General features: G+C 36.7%; 1 protein-coding gene across 1 annotated transcript in view; it reads left to right on the top strand.

Annotated features, from left to right (window-relative positions):
• Positions 1-1250: 1250 nt before the first annotated feature.
• Positions 1251-17804, top strand: part of GLIPR1L2 (GLIPR1 like 2) — a 32692-nt gene continuing 16138 nt past the window's right edge. Inside the window, exons 1-3 of the mRNA XM_060113608.1 lie at positions 1251-1484; positions 9142-9387; positions 11214-11317. Coding sequence (XP_059969591.1) covers positions 1251-1484; positions 9142-9387; positions 11214-11317 — 584 coding nt within the window. The remainder of the gene's footprint in view (positions 1485-9141; positions 9388-11213; positions 11318-17804) is intronic.

Below are 17804 nucleotides of genomic sequence, written 5' to 3'. Positions count from 1 at the left end.
AAAAAGGGTGTTAGTTGCCCCACACATTATGCCATAGCACTTTGGCTTTATATTTATCCATGGTATAAAGTCACCGATTTGCTAGTTCTCTAGACTAGCAAACTAGCTAGTTCTCTAAGCTACTTGGAAGCAGGGTTTGTGTCTTGTCCACTGGCCTTTCTCATCCACCTAACACACTACCTGATAATACATATTTATTAAAAGAATTAAGGCATGAGTGAAACCATCTTGTGAGGTCTACTGCTTTCAGTTGTGTACACCATAGATAATCTTTAAAAGCACATTTATTTTTAGATATTTTTTGGTCAAGCAGTTGCAATGCTTTCTTGGTGGCAAAATTCTGTTCCTATGTCAACGATTCTGAATATCTCCTTAATGCTATCCAGCACAAGTGTGATATGCAAATATGTACCCCAAAACGAATATTTGTTTTTATTTTGTGCCTACAACTTACATTCTTCAAAGCAAGTTTTCTTGAGCCAAATACTTGAAGCTAAAGAAACCAGGCCAAAATCTGCTAGGACACTAGCCATTTTTGTCTGAAAACCAAAAAAAAAAAAAAAAATGAGTTCTTACCTACTGTTAACATGACAATTTGTCAGAGAAGATGAATATTGATATTCCAGACATGCTGGTGAAAGTAAAAAATGAAAATATTTTAACTTTATGAGAATTTGATGATCCCTAGTCTACCCCCTACCTGCTGAGCTTTCCACTCTTCCCATTTATCCTGCGGATTCCCACAAATGATCATTAAAACATTGAGAAAATCTCAGGAAGTTGGCCTAAAAGAGGATATTCTTCTGTCCAGGAGGAAAATAAAAGGAAGGTCTTGCATTAAATTCCCAACTTAACAAGTAAGGATTTTTTTTTTTTGGTTGAATTTTCATCAGTGTCACAGAAGAATTAGAAGGTTCCTCAGATATGTTACTTATTCAGCAATTGGCATTTACTGGGCAGTTGACACATTAATAAACGATGACACATCATCTGGTGTCAGAAATCGACTCTGGATATTTAACTACATTAGTTTAGTGAAAAGCTTGCACTCATTTAACTCAAGCCTCTGTTGTGGTTAGTTCTGCAGACAGCTTTCACGAGCCTTGCCGCACTTCTGGTTTCCCTTCATCATTTCCCTCCGTTAGCGGGGAGGCGGGGCCAGACGTGCCTGCGCTGCCCCTCCCCGTTGATTGGCAGGTCTCTGGGGCGGGCCGGCGCGTGCGCACTGGCCTGGCCAGGGCCAGTGAACCATGGAGACCCCGAGGCGGTTCGCCCGGGAGTGGTTCGCCCAAAGGCTTCCTCGGGCGCAGACGGTTGTTTGGAAGGTGTGGCTTTGTGAGTTCTGGCTACTACTGCTGGGTTCCGGTTTGAACGCGCATTTTTTGCCACACGAAGAGGACGTAACGTTTATCAATGAATACGTGAATCTCCACAATGAGCTCCGAGGCAGCGTCATCCCCCGAGGGGCTAACTTGCGCTTCATGGTGAGGCCCTAAGGCGGTTGCCCAAACCTCCAACAGCCCCTGTCAGTACCGCCCCCTCGGCCGCGGAGAGTCTGGGTCGCTGAGCCTTAAGGATCGCGGACAACCGCGCTTAGAGTTTGGGTTTTAAAATACACGTAAAGTTTATATGTTCAAGAAATAAAAAACACTGTCACTCTAACGCATAGTTATTACCAAGGGTTTGCACAGGGCTTGGACTAGGGTCATTAGAGGTACTCACCAGAGGTGCAAAATTTAAGGGAGCTTTAATTCGAGAAAATGATAGTCTAATGCAATTTTTTTTTAATTTAAAAATCAATGCAAAAGTATTATTGATGAAACAGAATCTCTTTAAACAAAGACAGGATCTTTGAGCTTGAATTTGGGAGAGACCAGTGAGGCACTCTCAAGATAATGCAAATGAAAGGTCAGATTCTGTTCTTACTTAAAATTTTGAATTTTTATCATGGATGTTTTCACACTAATTTTGCCTTTTTAAAATATTTTTTATCTTGATTATTGAGTTTTTTGGTATCCAGCCTAAATTTTGCTCCCTAGAGGGTGTTTCATTCACCTCGTCCTAGACCCGGCTCTGATTTCGCGTTCCCTTACAATATAGTTCTTGCTTTCCCATTGTTTTCCCCGTGTTTCTTTGTAATGTCTCATTAGCTGTTCCCCTGGTGCTATAGTCTTCATGATTGCCATTAAAAACGAATGCAAAATGTATTGAGTAAATATCGGGCAATTAGGGCCTTCCAATTTATGTTGTAAATATTGCAAGGACTGTCACCCTAGATATGTCTTTTCTTCCTTCTGGATTAGTTCCTTAGGAAAAATTCCAGAAATGTGATAAAGTATGTGATTTTTTAATTTATACGATACATAGCAATTGCTATACTGAAGGTCTGTGCCAAATTAAGCAAATATCAGCAGTGTAGAAGTACAGTAAGTCCCCTACATACGAACGAGTTCAGTTCCCAGAGTGCGTTCTTAAGTCCAATTTGTTCCGAAGTCCAACAAAGTTAGCCTAGGTACCCGACTAACACAATCGGCTATATAGTACTGTACTGTAATAGGTTTATAATACTTTTCACACAAATAATACATAAAAAAAACAAACACAAAAAATAAAGCTTTTTTTTAAAAGATGTTGGGGGTAGGAGTTTATTAATTAATTAATTTATTTTTGCTGTGTTGGTCTTCGTTTCTGTGCGAGGGCTTTCTCTAGTTGTGGCAAGCGGGGACCACTCTTCATCGCGGTGCACGGGCTTCTCACTATCGCGGCCTCTCTTGTTGCGGAGCACAGGCTCCAGACGCGCAGGCTCAGTAGTTGTGGCTCACGGGCTTAGTTGCTCCGTGGCATGTGGGATCATCCCAGACCAGAGCTCGAACCCGTGTCCCCTGCATTAGCAGGCAGATTCTCAACCACTGCGCCACCAGGGAAGTCCCCAAATAAAACATTTTTAACCTTACTGTATAGTACCTTGAAAAGCACAGTAGTACAGTACAATAGCTGGCATACAGGGGCTGGCATCTAGTGAACAGGCAAGAAGAGTTACTGACTGGAGGAGGGAGAGGAGGTGGGAGATGGTAGAGCTGAAGGATTGTCAGCAACAGGAGACGGAGGGCGAGCTGCAATTTCACTAACACCTGTAGTTGATGGCACAGGTTCTGGTTCCTTGCTGGATTCACTTCTATCTACCCTCTTGAAAAAACGATCCAGTGATGTCTGGGTAGCAGCTCTTTTTTTCTTGTCGTAGATGACATGGTAGCACTGGATTGCATTCTGAACGGCTGCTGCCACCTTCGTGTACCGTACCACGTTCAGGTCCTGTGCCTCAGAAACTAACAGTGCCTCCTCAAATGAAGAAAATCCCCTTGCCATTTCCTGTGTCATGAACCTCTTCTGTTCTTCAGTTACTTCTTCTTCCTCTAGTCTCTCTTTGTCCATTCTCTGGGCCTCCATTTCCATCAGGTCTTCATTAGTAAGCTACACAAAGTAAGTACACAAAGCACAACCACTTGTAGAGGATGCATGCACATGACAATGTACACCAGACACGTGAACTAATTTACTGCACTGGACATGTGACATACCATATGTACATGTGACTGGACATACCACATCTGACTGGCTTGGGCATTTTCAGTCACTTGCTAAACTAATAAATTATAAAAGGGAACTTTGCTTTAATGTTAATTTTAAAATGTTATTTTGATTGGATGTATTTTGTATGTATTTTGTTCATTTTCTTTACCTTTTGAATTGTCAGTAAGTTTCCTCTTCTGTTTATATATTTTCTTATAAAAGTATATCAATACTAGCATTGAATTTGCTGAAGATAGTTTTATCCAAGCCAATTTTAATCTTTTGAATTTAATTAGAATTTGAGGATATTTGAGAGTTATATCTATGTATTTCCCACCCTTTGTGATGATTCTATTTCTTCCAAGTTTGAAGATTAGCATTCCTCCTGATAATGAATAAACATAAAATATTTTTAATTCAACTTTTTATAGGTTTTGTACTCCTAATGTTTAAAATTTTTATTTCAAACATAAAGCATAGAGAATAATATAAAGAATAATATTGTGTCCCCTCAATATATATCTTAATATGTGAACATTTTTTTTTTTTTTTTTTGCTGTACGCGGGCCTCTCACTGCTGTGGCCTCTCCCGTTGCGGAGCACAGGCTCCGGACACACAGGCTCCGCGGCCATGGCTCGCGGGCCCAGCCGCTCCGCGGCACGTGGGATCTTCCGGGATAGGGGCACGAACCCGTGTCCCCTGCATCGGCAGGCGGACTCTCAACCACTGCGCCACCAGGGAAGCCCTGTGAACATTTTTGAAGGAATAATGTTTTGGGTACAGTTTAAAGCTCCACTCTAAATTTTATCCTTCTCTTCTTTCTAAAAATTTGTAAATATTTTTCCCATGGGTTTTACTAGGATGTAAATAATAACTGTAAATAGTATAGTCTATCATAATAGTATGGTCTACTTAGAACTTTTCCTTGACAGGTTTGGAAATCATACATTTTATCTTTATTATTTATTGGTTATGCTTAACATTTTAATGTATATACTTTACAAAGTCCAAAGTTAATCAACATCTGTAACCTCCTTCTAAAGATTAAAAAGATATTACAACACATAAATTGTTTGTCTTCTGCCCATGGCCATGCTGTTGGTGTCGTCACCTGGTATTTTTGTTCTACCTTGTTTTTAAACTCAAAACATTTATTGGGGTTTTTTAATTGTAAAATATACATAACATAAAATTTACCATTTTAACCATCTTTAAGTGTACAGTTCTATGACATTAAATACATTCACATTGTTGTGCAATCATCACCACCATTCATCTCCAGAACATTTTCATCCTACCCAATAGAAACTCTGCACCCATTAAACACTGACTCTCCATTCCCTTCTTTCTGCCGGCTACTACCGTTCTACTTTCTGTCTCATAAATTTGACTACTCCAGGTACATCATATAAGAATCATAAGTGTTTCTCTTTGTGACTGGATTGTTTCACTTAGCATGATGTCTTCAAGGTTCCATTCTGGGACTTCCTTGGTGGTGCAGTGGTTAAGAATCCACCTGCCAACGCAGGGAATACGGGTTCGAGCCCTGGTCCGGGAAGATCCCTCATGCCACGGAGCAACTAAGCCCATGCACCACAACTACTGAGCCTGCACGCCTAGAGCCTGTGCTTTGCAATAAGAGAAGCCACTGCGATGAGAAGCCCATGCACTGCACGAAGAGTAGCCCCTGCTCTCCACAACTAGAGAAAGCCCACACAGCAACAAAGACCCAATGCAGCCAAAAAATAAGTCTTTTAAAATTAAAAAAAAAAAGAATTTCCATCCTTTTAAAGGCTGAATAATATTCCACTTTATGTATATACCACATTTTGTTTATCCATTTATCTCTCCATGGACAGTTGAGTTTCTTCCACATTTTGGTTATTGTGAATAATGCTGCTGTGGACATAGGTATGTGAATAAATATCTGTACGAGTCCCTGCTTTCACCTTTACTAGGTATATACCCAGAAATGGAATTGCAAAAACATGTACAAATTCTATGTTTAATTTTTTGAAGAACTGACATTCCGTTTCCCATAGTGGCTGCACATTTCACATTCCTACCAGCAATGCACAGTGTTTCAATTTCTCCACATCCTTGCCAACACTTGTTTTAATGGGTGTGAAGTGGTATGTCATTATGGTTTTGATTTTCATTTCCCTAATGATTAGTTATGTTGAGCATATTTTCAGGTGTTTATTGGCCATTTGTATGTCTTCTTTGTAGAAATGTTTGCACAAGTTCTTTGGTCATTTTTTGGTCAGGTTGTTAGGGTCTTTTGGTTAGCTGAGTTGAAGGAATTCTTTGCATATTCTGGATAAAATTCCTTGTCAAATATATGATCTTCAGACGTTTTCTCCCCTCCATAGGTTGCCTTTTCATTCTGTTAATAGTGTCCTTTGATACACAAAAGTTTTTAATTGTAATTAAGTCTATTTTTTTATCTTGTTGCCTGTGCTTTTGGTGACATATCTAAGAAATCATTGCCAAATCCAATGTCATGAAGCTTTAAAACCCTTTGTTTCTCATAAGAATTTTATAGCTTTAGCCAGCAGGTACATAAAAAGGTGCTCAACATGACTAATCATCTGGGAAATGCAAATTAAACCACAATAAGATATCACTTCACACCCATTAGAATGTCTATCACCAAAAAAGACAGGAGATAACAAACATTGGTGAGGATATAGAGAAAAGGGAAGATTTGTGCATTGTTGGTGGGAATGTATATTCGTACAACCACTATGGAAATCAGTGTGGCGGATTCCTTAAAAAATTAAAAACAGAACTACCATATGATCCAGCAATTCCACTCTTAGGTATAAAAACAAAAGAAATGACAACAGGATATCACAGAGATGTCTGCACTCCTGAATTCACTGCAGCATTTTTCACAATAGCCAAGATATGGAAGCAACCTAAGTGCCCATCGATGGAGGAATGGACAAAGAGGAAGTGGTGTGTATATACACAATGGTATATTGTTCAGCCATGAGAAAAGAAGGAAATCCTGCTATTTTCAACAACTTGGATGGAACTTGAAGGCATTATGCTAAGTGAAATAAGCCAGACAAAGATAAATATTGCATGGTATCACTTATATGTGGAATCTGAAAAAAAAAGTCAAACTCATAGAAACAAGGGAGTAGATATTCCAGTGGCAGCAATTCCACTTCTGGGTATTTTTCCAAAAGAAAAAAACAAAAAAAACCCACTAATTCAAAAAGGTATCTGCACTCCTGTGTTCATTGCAGCATTATTCACAATAGCCAAGGTATGGAAGCAACCTAAGTGCCCATTGATAAATGAATGGATAGAGAAGATTATACATATATATATATATATATATATATATGTATATATATACACACACACACACACACACAATGGGATATTACTCAACCATAAAAAAGAATGAAATCTTGCTATTTGCAACAACATGGATGGACCTAGAAGGTATTATGCTAAGTGAAATAAGTCAGAGAAAGACAAATACCATATGATTTCACTTATATATGGAGTCCAGAAAACAACAAACATAATCAAACAGAAACAGAGTCATAGATAAAGAGAACAAACAGGTGATTGCCAGAGGGGAGTGGGCGGGGGGATGAGTGAAATAGGTGAGGGAAATTAAGAGGTACAAACTTCCAGTTACAAAATAAGTTGAGTCAGGGGAATGAAATTTGGGAAATACAGTCAATAATAAGGTAATATCTTTGTATGGAGAAAAATGGTAACTAGACTTGTGCTGATCAATTTGTAATATATGGAAATATTGAATCACTATGTTGTTCATCAGGAACTAACATAGTAGTGTTGTAGGTCAATTATACTTCAAAAAACAACGAAAACAAAAAAACTCATAGAAAAAGAGATCAGATTTGTGGTTATGGGGGTGGGGGCAGGGGGGATTGGATGAAGGTGGTTAAAAGGTACAAACTTCCAGTTATAAGATAAATAAATACTAAGGATGATGTCCAAATGATTAATATAACACTACTGCTGTATGTTATATCTGAAATTGTTAAGAGAGTAAATCCTGAGTTCTCATCACAAGGGGGAAAAATTTGTTTTTATATCTATATGAGATAATAGATGTTCACTAAACTAATTGTGTTAATCATTTCATGATGTATTATGCTGTACACCTCAAACTTACACAGTGCTGTGTTTCAATTATATCTCAATAAAAATGGAAGGAAAAAAACCCATTTAGAATAGTGACATAGTGCATTGTAAGCATGTGGTGTGTAAACAGTATGCAAAATTAGGCAGTAGAAAGATGGTCCTGGAGCATTGTTTGCAAATGGCAAAGAATCTGAAGGGCCATTAATAGTGGAATGGTAACCTTTATTACATGCTGCTAGCTGTACTATGGAATACTATGAAACGTTTGCAAAAAATTAGGTAGATCTAGTTGTGCTAATATGGAACAATCTCTCTAAGTGAAAAATGCAAGTTACGGGCCAATAATATTGTGTATGGTATGATTAAAACCGTGCAAAGAAAAAAATCACAAAATACTCATCTAAAACACCCTAACATATCTTATATATGAATGTGTGTGTATATGGAGCTAGAGAAATTTATACATAAACAATTTTTTTAAAAATGATTACCTCTGAGGAGGGAAATATTGTGGAGAGGGAGGGGATATGCTAAAGTTTTCTATAATATATTTTCTGTATTGTACTTCTGTATAATCTATGAAATTAACCAAGAAAACTCTAGGGAAATCTTAGTATTGTTTTTCAGAAATGTTTATTTTCAGATTTACTGTAATGTATATATATTTAGCATGTTGGTTTTACAAATATTTTGTTGATTTTTCTATTTGTGTTGTTTTTGTTCTTGTGCTTAACTAAACAATGAATTTAATGAGGCTCTAAATATGTCAGAAATACACATTTCTGGATATTTCCATAAATGGAGGGGAGCAGCATCTTGTGATATTTTCTTGCATTTCTGGGAACATCCATAAAACTTTACATGTGCCTCTTTTATAACATTTAACAACTACCACTATGTGTTAAAATTATATATATATATAAATATATATATGTATTTATATATATGTATATGTATGTATATATTATCCCAGGTTTTTCTCCTAACAACAGTAAGCAACTAGAGGACAAAATTTATGTTAACTTCATATTTTATTCCTCACAATACAATAATTTGCATATAATCAGTGCTCAATAAATAGTTCTTAAATATTTTAAATTATTGTATTATTACATATAAAAGGCATGAGATTAAAAATACACATTTTCTGAATAGACTACATGTAAGAGTATTATAACCATTTGCATCATCTAACAATCTGATTTTTTAATTACAAATATATGCATAAGACTTCATCTCAGGAAATAGTTGTTTCATTTATAATTGTCTCAAAACACTTTTTCTCCTACATAAATTCCACAAACCAGACTCATAAGCACAAAATAAGAATTGTTTTCCTTACATCTAATTATGAGAACTCAAGGAAAATAATTTAGAGCCCCCCCAAAAAAAAACTTGTTAATTTTTCTTCTTTACTTTTTGCATTTTTTTTTCAGACTTGGGATGTAGCTTTGTCACGGACTGCTAGAGCATGGGGGAAAAAATGTGTGTTTGAACGTAATATTCATTTAGAAGAACTAAAAATGGCGCATCCTAGATTTAATGGTATTGGTGAAAACATGTGGGTCGGCCCTGAAAATGAATTTACTGCAAGTATTGCTATCAGAAGTTGGTTCGCACAGAGGAAGAAGTACAATTTTGAAAAGAATAGTTGCTCTGATAACTGTTCTAATTACCTACAGGTATCTAATTTTATATTATTAATTCAATAGAGTCCTTAATTGCTTTACTACTAAGTTGTTATTGTGTTTCAATTTTATAAATAAACTCAAATGGTAAAATTATTACCTCTAATAGAATCAAAATTCTAATCAGTCCTAGATCTTCTGAATATTCATAATTTCTTCTATTATTTGAACCATGCAATTAAAACATTCCTTTACATATAGTAAGTCTAATCTCCATACCCAAAGATGAAAGGTACCTTTCTAAAATAATGTACACTGGAAAAGAAAGAAACTAGCAAATAAAAATTAGTTTTAGTTTATTGACTATAAGCATAAGTAAAAGATGATTTTTTTTTGCACAGATCAATACACATACTACTATATAACTGATTAAAATATTTTAAATGCAAATACATATAATTATTTTCCTACCTCATGTCTAACAATTCACTCTTACACCTTGTACTCCAAGAATACTGAACCACTTTTTATTTCCTATACAAACATTTATTATTTCACATATTACATTGTTTTATAATCGTCTGTTTATATATCTAATACTACACTAAGGGCAGGGACCTTGTCTTCTTATCCATGTATTCTCAGCACAGCAACATGACATTATTTAGGTCTTCAATAAATATTTGTATCAGGAATCAAGAAACTATTGAATTAACTTCCAAGCTCATTTAAAAGATGATTATTTTTCCATCAATAGACTTTAATGTAGAACTTAAAATCTTGGAATTTTTTCATGTTGAACCCATGTCTTCCCGTGCCATCAAATGATTTATGTTTCAAAAAATTTTTAATCAATTTTTTCTCCTAGAAAGTTAGAGTGGTTCTCTACTGTCTTACTCATGTCAAAGCTAGACTCCTTAATATGACTTCAATACTCTGAGTAAAATAACCAAGTCTACTCCCTGACCTACTCCTCTGTATTTTTTCCTCCTTAAGTCTAGTTTCCTAGACATTTTCATTTCCTGCATTTGACCTGTTTAACTTCAACTGTTACAGACATTCTATTCTCTATTCTTTTAATGCATCATTCTATTTCTTTTGGAATCACTAAGACTTGAGCTATAGAGAAAAGGAAAACAAATGGTTTCTCCCTCTCCCACAGAGGTTAACAAAACAATTTTTTGTTGTTGTTCACTTGTAAGTATTAGGAATATTAAAGCCATTCAGAAATTTCTGGAATATCTTTAATTATTCTCATATTTTCACTCCAAGACCTATTTTGCAAGAAATTGTTTTATAGGAACCAGCTCTTGTACTCATTTTTTTAATGAAAGGCCCAGACTTCATTTTATTTTGTAATGGAATTTCCTCAATAAAAGAAAAGAAAAATGCTGATAACATTCAATTACTTTCTACTCTTGTATTTCTTTTCCTTCCCTTCTGTAATCTTACTGTCCCCTCTTTTTTTTTTTCCTTTTTATTCACAACTTCCATTCTTCCAAAACGTTTTGTCTTCTCATTTCCCTCTTCCTCTTTGCCAATAACCTAGAACTCTCAGGTTCAACAAAAGGTCGAAAATTGATTCAGCAGGTGTCTTCCTTTGGCTCTAAAACATTATTCTGGATCTGTTTTTCTCAGACTCTTTATCCTAGGAATACAGTATTGGTAGAACCTATTAAAGTGTTTCTCTAAATACAGTTTTGGAAATGCTTCCCTAAATCCATGATAATTCTCTACCTGCATCCAAATGAAGAATTGTTCATATTCCTTGAATTGCTTCATTATAGGTCCTATGTGTATTGAATATACTATTGTTTATACAATGGCAGAGTAAATGTTTAGAATTAAATTTTATGTTTCCTTTGAAAATTTTATTTTAGCTTGTTTGGGACAAGTCTTACAAAGTTGGTTGTGCTGTTACTCCATGTTCAAGAATTGGTCATATTAAACATGCAGCACTTTTCATATGCAACTATGCACCAGGGTAAGTTCCTTTAAATTTTTAAAATAATATAAAAATAAATTGGGGATTTTTCAAAGTTAAGTTTTCCTAACTTTCAACATATTCTTCTAAATGTCTTTGCAAACTATAAAAGAATTAAGTATGAGATAGCAATTAAAGACTTTATATTGAAATATTTTAAATTTCATAATAAAATAAGTCATATTTAGGCATATTGATTTTATGTATAGACTAGCCAAATATTACTTCCTGAGAGAATTTTAACTTTAGTATTATTTCACAGTACCTAGCCTAATTAACATAGGATTTAAATTATTTTCCAAAATTGTTTAGCTCCATATTTATTTTAAAAAGTCAAAAGAAAATAAGGTTAAGTGTGTTGAAATGTATGTTGTAAGAATTGTTTCAAGAGTACATCAGTTTTATAACATGAAGGACACTTTTACTTGACTATCCTCTGGAGAGTGTATCATTAATTGGGGCTAGTCTCATACATATAAGGAATCGTAATAACTCACAGGTGGAAAAGTACTTCACAAGTCTTCTAGTTAAGCTATGCATATGAAACTTGAATTCTTAACACTTACTTACCATGTGGTTACTTACCTGTACCTAAAAACTTTCCAATGATGGGAAAAAACTACCTTCCAAAATAGCCTCCATCTCTGGAGAACTTTGTTGGAAAGTCTCAAGTTTTCTTACAGGTCAATATGATACTATAAGTAATACTGTTAAAACGTCTAACTGAAGTGAGAAAATATCCTAATCAACATGCCAAGAAAAATTGACTACATGCTAGGATTGAGAAGGAATTTCTTAAAAATAAAATGCTTCTGGGACTAAACCAAAAAGAGAAAGAAAAAAAAAAACATTGATTACTAATTAGTGATTGTATTCCCCTAGATAGGGAAAATAACAGAACTATGATGTAAGTCGAATTAGATTCAGAAAACCCTTCTTAAATGGAAGCTTTGCTGACTTTGAACATAGGCATGCAAAACAAGTTTGGAATGTAGAGTAATTGCAAAACTGTTTTGGCCTCTTTCAGTCCTACAGACTGGAAGTACTGGGATGATATCTATTACGTGGAGAAACTTTTGAAAGTTAACTACTGATTGGTATTGAAAACTCAAACAGACCACTGGGCATGGGTGGTGGGGAAGGAAGAGGTTCCTCTGGGGTACTACTCTTCATTTACGCTCTCAGCAATTACATACAAGGCTCTGATCTGTCTACTGACAAACCAATAAAGACTGACCATACTTAGTTTGTAGTCTTGGAAGAGAGACAAGCAATAAATAAGTGAACATAGAAATAAATGATATTTAATTAAATAATAAAATATGCCATAGAAACGAAGCACAGTAAGCAAATAGGGAATAACCAGTATAGAATATGGAGAGGATAGCTGCAAAAGGAGGTGGTATTTAAACTGAAAGCCAAAAGATGAGGAGATGGCTAAAGAATATTTCAGGTAAAAGTGAGAGCACATGTAAAATCTCTGAGCTTGGAATAAGTTTATCATGTTTGAAAAATGAATAACTGTGGTTAGAGGTAGGAGACGAGGTAGAGAGTTAGGTGACAACTAAATCAAATAGAATACCATAGGCCAGGTTAAGGATGTTGCTGCATGCGGGCTTTCTCTAGTTGCGGCGAGCAGGGGCTACTCTTCGTTGTGTTGCACAAGCTTCTCATTGCACAAGCTTCTCATTGCAGTGGCTTCTCTTGTTGCGGAGCACGGGCTCTAGGCACGTGGGCTTCAGTAGTTGTGGTGCTCAGGCTCAATAGTTGTGGCTCACGGACTTAGTTGCTCCACGGCATGTGTGATCTTCCCGGACAAGGGATCGAACCCACGTCCCTTGCACTGGCAGGAGGATTATTAACCACTGCGCCACCAGGGAAGTCCCTCATCTATGTTTTGAAAAGAAAACTTAGCAATAAAAGATTGCTCTTGCTGTTGTGTTGATAATGAAGTATAGGAAAACAAGGGTACAAAGAGAAACAAGCACAATTAGGAGATTGTTTCTGTAGTGCAGGCTATAGACTGGTATCTTAGATTAGGATTTTAGCATGTGGATTGGTTTTCTATTGCTGCATAATAAACCACAAACTTAGTGACTTAAAACAGCAGCCATTTATTATTAAACAGGTCTGTAGGTTATAAGTCCAGGCACAGTATAGCTGGATTCTCTGCTCAGGGTCTCAAAGGCCAAAATCAAGGTGTTGACTGAGTTCTTATCTGGAGGCTCTGGGGAAGAATCTGCTTTGAAGCTCCTTCAGGTTGTTAGCAGAATTCAGTGCCTTGTGGTTATAGGACTTGGGTCCCCATTTTCTTGCTGGTTCTAAGCCAGTGGTTGCTCTCGTCTTCTAGAGGCTGCCCACATTCCTTGAGGTGTGGCTTCCAACATCTTCACATCCACAAAGGCGCATCAGGTCCTTCCCACGATCCAAATCTCTGACTTCTCTTCTGTGACCAGCCAGAGAAAACTCTCTGCTTTTAGAGTGCCCAGGTGATTGGGTCAGGATATTTTCCTGGATAATTTCCCTATTTGAAAGTCAGCTGTGCCAAATAACATAATTTAATCATGGAAGTAAAGTCCATTACATTCACTTTCCTCAGAATTATGCAAGGCATGTATAGCAGGGGTAGGGGAGCTTGTGCTCCATTTTAGAATTCTGATTACTATACCATGGAAATTGTGAAGAAAGGTCAGTTTCTGGATATATTATGAAGGTAGAGCTAAAAATACCAGTTGATGGATTTGACTTTAGGGATAAGAAGTATAGAATAAACTGTGGCGATACCCATGCTTTTAGTCTGAACAACTGGATAAATGATGATACCATTAACTAAGATAAGGAAGAACATCAGAAGATGTATATTATGTTTGGACACATTAGGTAGAAATATAAATGTGGAAAATGTAAATGAATCATGAGAAGGAACTAGCTGTATGAGGGTCTGGGATAGGTTTTGAAGTAGAGGAAACTGCTACTATAAAGGCCCTGATGTAGAAATGAGTCACAGTCCTGAACAAGAACCCCCTTATGAAAGAGTGAGTATGGAGACTTAATTTAGGATTCAGTCCTAGAGCACTACAGTATTTCAACTTCAGGCAAAAGAGATAACAAAGAAGAGTGAAGAGGCTAACAAGATAAGAAGGAAACACAAACAATGCTAGTAAGGGTACTTGGAAATCAAGTGAAGAATGTGAGTCATGATGCCCAAAGTGGTTAACTGTATGAGATGCTCCTGAAAGAATGAAAAAAATATGAGGAAGGAAAGATGACATTTCTGTTTGATAAGATGAAGGTATTTGGTGACCTTAATAGCAGTAGTGACTGCAGGGTTATCCCATGACTATAGTGATAAGATGAACCTACTAGTTGTTAGGATTACTCTTCTTTCCACTCACCTGTCCCATAGGCTTCTTTGTCTTGAAATTTCTATCAACCATTTTTTCCTTGATACAAACTTTGGAAAGTCCACTTGTGAAGGATCTAGGTTGGCACATATATTATGTGAGTCAACTCAATTATGAGTTGACTGAGTCAACTCAGTCCAATTTTATTTGATATGTATTAAAATAGGCAGTCATAGGTATCTTTCTTAAGAATAATTGGTAGAAAAATCAATTCATCACAGTCTTATAAAATACTTCGTAGAAATGAAAATAAGAAAGCCAGATTGGGGACTTCCCTGGTGGTGCAATGATTAAGAATCCACCTGCCAATGCAGGGGACATGGGTTGGAGCCCTGGTCTGGGAAGATCCCACACGCCACAGAGCAGCTAAGCCCGTGCGCCACAACTACTGAAGCCGCATGCTCCATGGCCCACGTGCTGCAACTACTGAAGCCTGCATGCCTAAAGCCCATGCTCTGCAACAAGAGAAGCCACTGCAATGAGAAGCTCACGCACCACAACAAAGAGTAGCCCCTGCTCACCACAGCAACTAGAGAAAGCCCACGCGCAGCAACAAAAACCCAACACAGCCAAAAAAAAAAAGAAAACCAAATTAAAAATTAGAATGTGTAATGGACTGGATGGTGGCCCCCACCAAAGGATGTATCTAGTTCCTAATTCACAGAACCTGTGAATATTAAGTTACACGTCAAGAGTAAATATTGCCTTATATGGCAAAAGACATGTTTAAGATAAGGATCTTCAGAGGAAGCGCTTATCTTAGATTATTCAGGTGGGACCTAAATGTAATTACTTGTGTCCTCATAAGAGAGAGGGAGGAGATTTCAGCACTAGACACACAGAAGAGAAGGAGGCAATGTGACTGTGGAGGGAGAGGTTGGAGTGATATATTCACAAACCAAGGAACTTCTGGAGCCACCAGAAGCTGGAAGAATCAAGGAATTCCCTCTCTGAGCCTTTGGAGGGAGCATAGCCCTGCCAACACCTTGATTTTGGACTTCAGGCCTCCAGAACTGAGAAAACAAATTCCTATTTTTTTAAACCACCAAGTTTGTGGCATTGTTAAAGTAGCCACAGCAAGCTATACAGAATGGAAGAATAAAACAGATTTGGCAATAGGGAAAATATGAGTCAACCACGATCTTGAAAAATTTCAGAACACAAAGATGTAGAATAGAAGTAAAAGTATATATGGAAAAAGAAAGGAACCATATAGGGTGATAAATCTATAAATTATTGCTCCTAAAGAAGAGAGAATAAATGGAACAGAAATAATAATCAAAGAAAAGAAAATAATAAGCAAAAGAAAAGAATATGTATAGATACCTATATAAAGATTAAGGTAGATTATAATGTATCAGAAAAAGTGAACTGAAACAATATTTACATATGTCATTTTCTAGTGATTATTTTTTAATTTCAAAGATAAAAACTTATACATTTCTGGGAATCCCCTTGCAGTCCAGTGGTTGGACTCCGTGCCTTCACTGCCGAGGGCATGGGTTCAATCTGGTCGAGGAACTAAGATCCCACAAGCTATGTGGTACAGTCAAAAAATAATAATAAAAATAATAAAATAAAAAACACATTTCTAAGAAAAATAAAACAAAGTAAAATAAAACAGTATTAATTAGATTAGCCTTGAATTTCGGTATTGAAGGGGGCACAATCAAAGATGAGCATTAGAGTTTAAGCTTAAGGGATAAATAATTTTATTAACTGAGTTAGGAAAAGATGTAGGGTGGAAGAAAAAAGGATTTGTTTTAGACATGCTGCATCTGCAGGTTCCTGCAGGATCTTTTATTTATTTAAATATGTTTATAGTAGGTACATTTAAACAATAACTAAGCAATAGAATTCCACATTTTTTACATGGTATTCATCCTGAAAATACTTATAGACTGTTGGGAAAGAAATTTAAAAAATAAAACAAAACACAACGTTAACCAAATACATACATCTGTATTTTAAATAGAAAAGATCTGTTGTAAAAGCAGGTATGAAATCATAGAAGCAGTTAGCCAGGATACAGATTCAGAAGCAGTTAAGTTTGATGCATAGAGGTGTGTTAGAAGGGAAAAGAGGCCAGTGGGGGAGGCAAGAGTTCTGAGATTGAAGAAAATGACTTGAATCTAAAGCTGGACCTTTAAAAGAAGTAAATTATAGTGTCCAAAGGTATTTAGTAAAGAAAATTTTCTTTATTTAAAAATTAAGGAAATGCAATCTGGCAGGTGGTGCCATTTTCTTTACTTTATGAACAGACAGCTAGAATATGTTTCCCAGCCTCCCTAGAAGTTTGGTTGGGCCATGTGACTAAGCTTTGGCCTGTGGAATTTAGGCCACTTCCAGGCCTGGCCTTTACAAACTTCCTACATGAACCTTCACACTCTTGGTCTTCCCTCATCTACTGGTTGGATACAGAGGATCTGGTGGAGGATTGAGATGTCCTAGAGGGCGGCAGAGCCACAAGATGAAATGAGCCAGTGCCCCAGAATCACTGCATGGAGGAAAGCTCCTGTACACTACCAAAACCCATACTGTACCATGACATGGATTCTGCCTACATAACATGGAAATAGTGAGGAAAGGTCAGATTCGGGATATAATTTGAAGATGGATTTAACTTTAGGGGTGAATGGAATAGAATAATCAAGGACGACACCTATGCCTTTAGTCTCAGCAACTGGATGAATGGTGGTGCCATTAGACAGATAGGGAAGACTTGTGGAGGGGCAGAGCTTGAGAGAGGATCAAGTGTTTTGGCTCAGATACGTTTGGTGGAGTAATAGATGGGAGAAATGTGAAGGAATCAAATGAGGGAGCTAGTCACATGAAGGTCTAGGATGGGTTTTCAAGTAGTGGGAACTGCAGATATAAAGGCCCTGAGGCAGAAATGAGTCACAGTCCTGAAAGAAATCACCTTGTGAGAAAATAGGTATGGAAAACGGGACAGAAGAGACTTAAGGACTAAACCCTACATCACTACAATATTTCAACTTCAGGCGAAGGAGCTAGCAAAGGACTACAGAAAGAGACTAGTAAGGTAAGAGGGAAACTAGAAACTGTGCTGGTAGATTTTTAAA

Source organism: Mesoplodon densirostris, chromosome 11, assembly GCF_025265405.1.
Source record: "Mesoplodon densirostris isolate mMesDen1 chromosome 11, mMesDen1 primary haplotype, whole genome shotgun sequence".
Lineage (NCBI taxonomy): Eukaryota > Metazoa > Chordata > Mammalia > Artiodactyla > Ziphiidae > Mesoplodon > Mesoplodon densirostris.
Note: the sequence above shows the minus strand (reverse complement) of the source record. Positions and strands in the feature narration are given on the sequence as shown.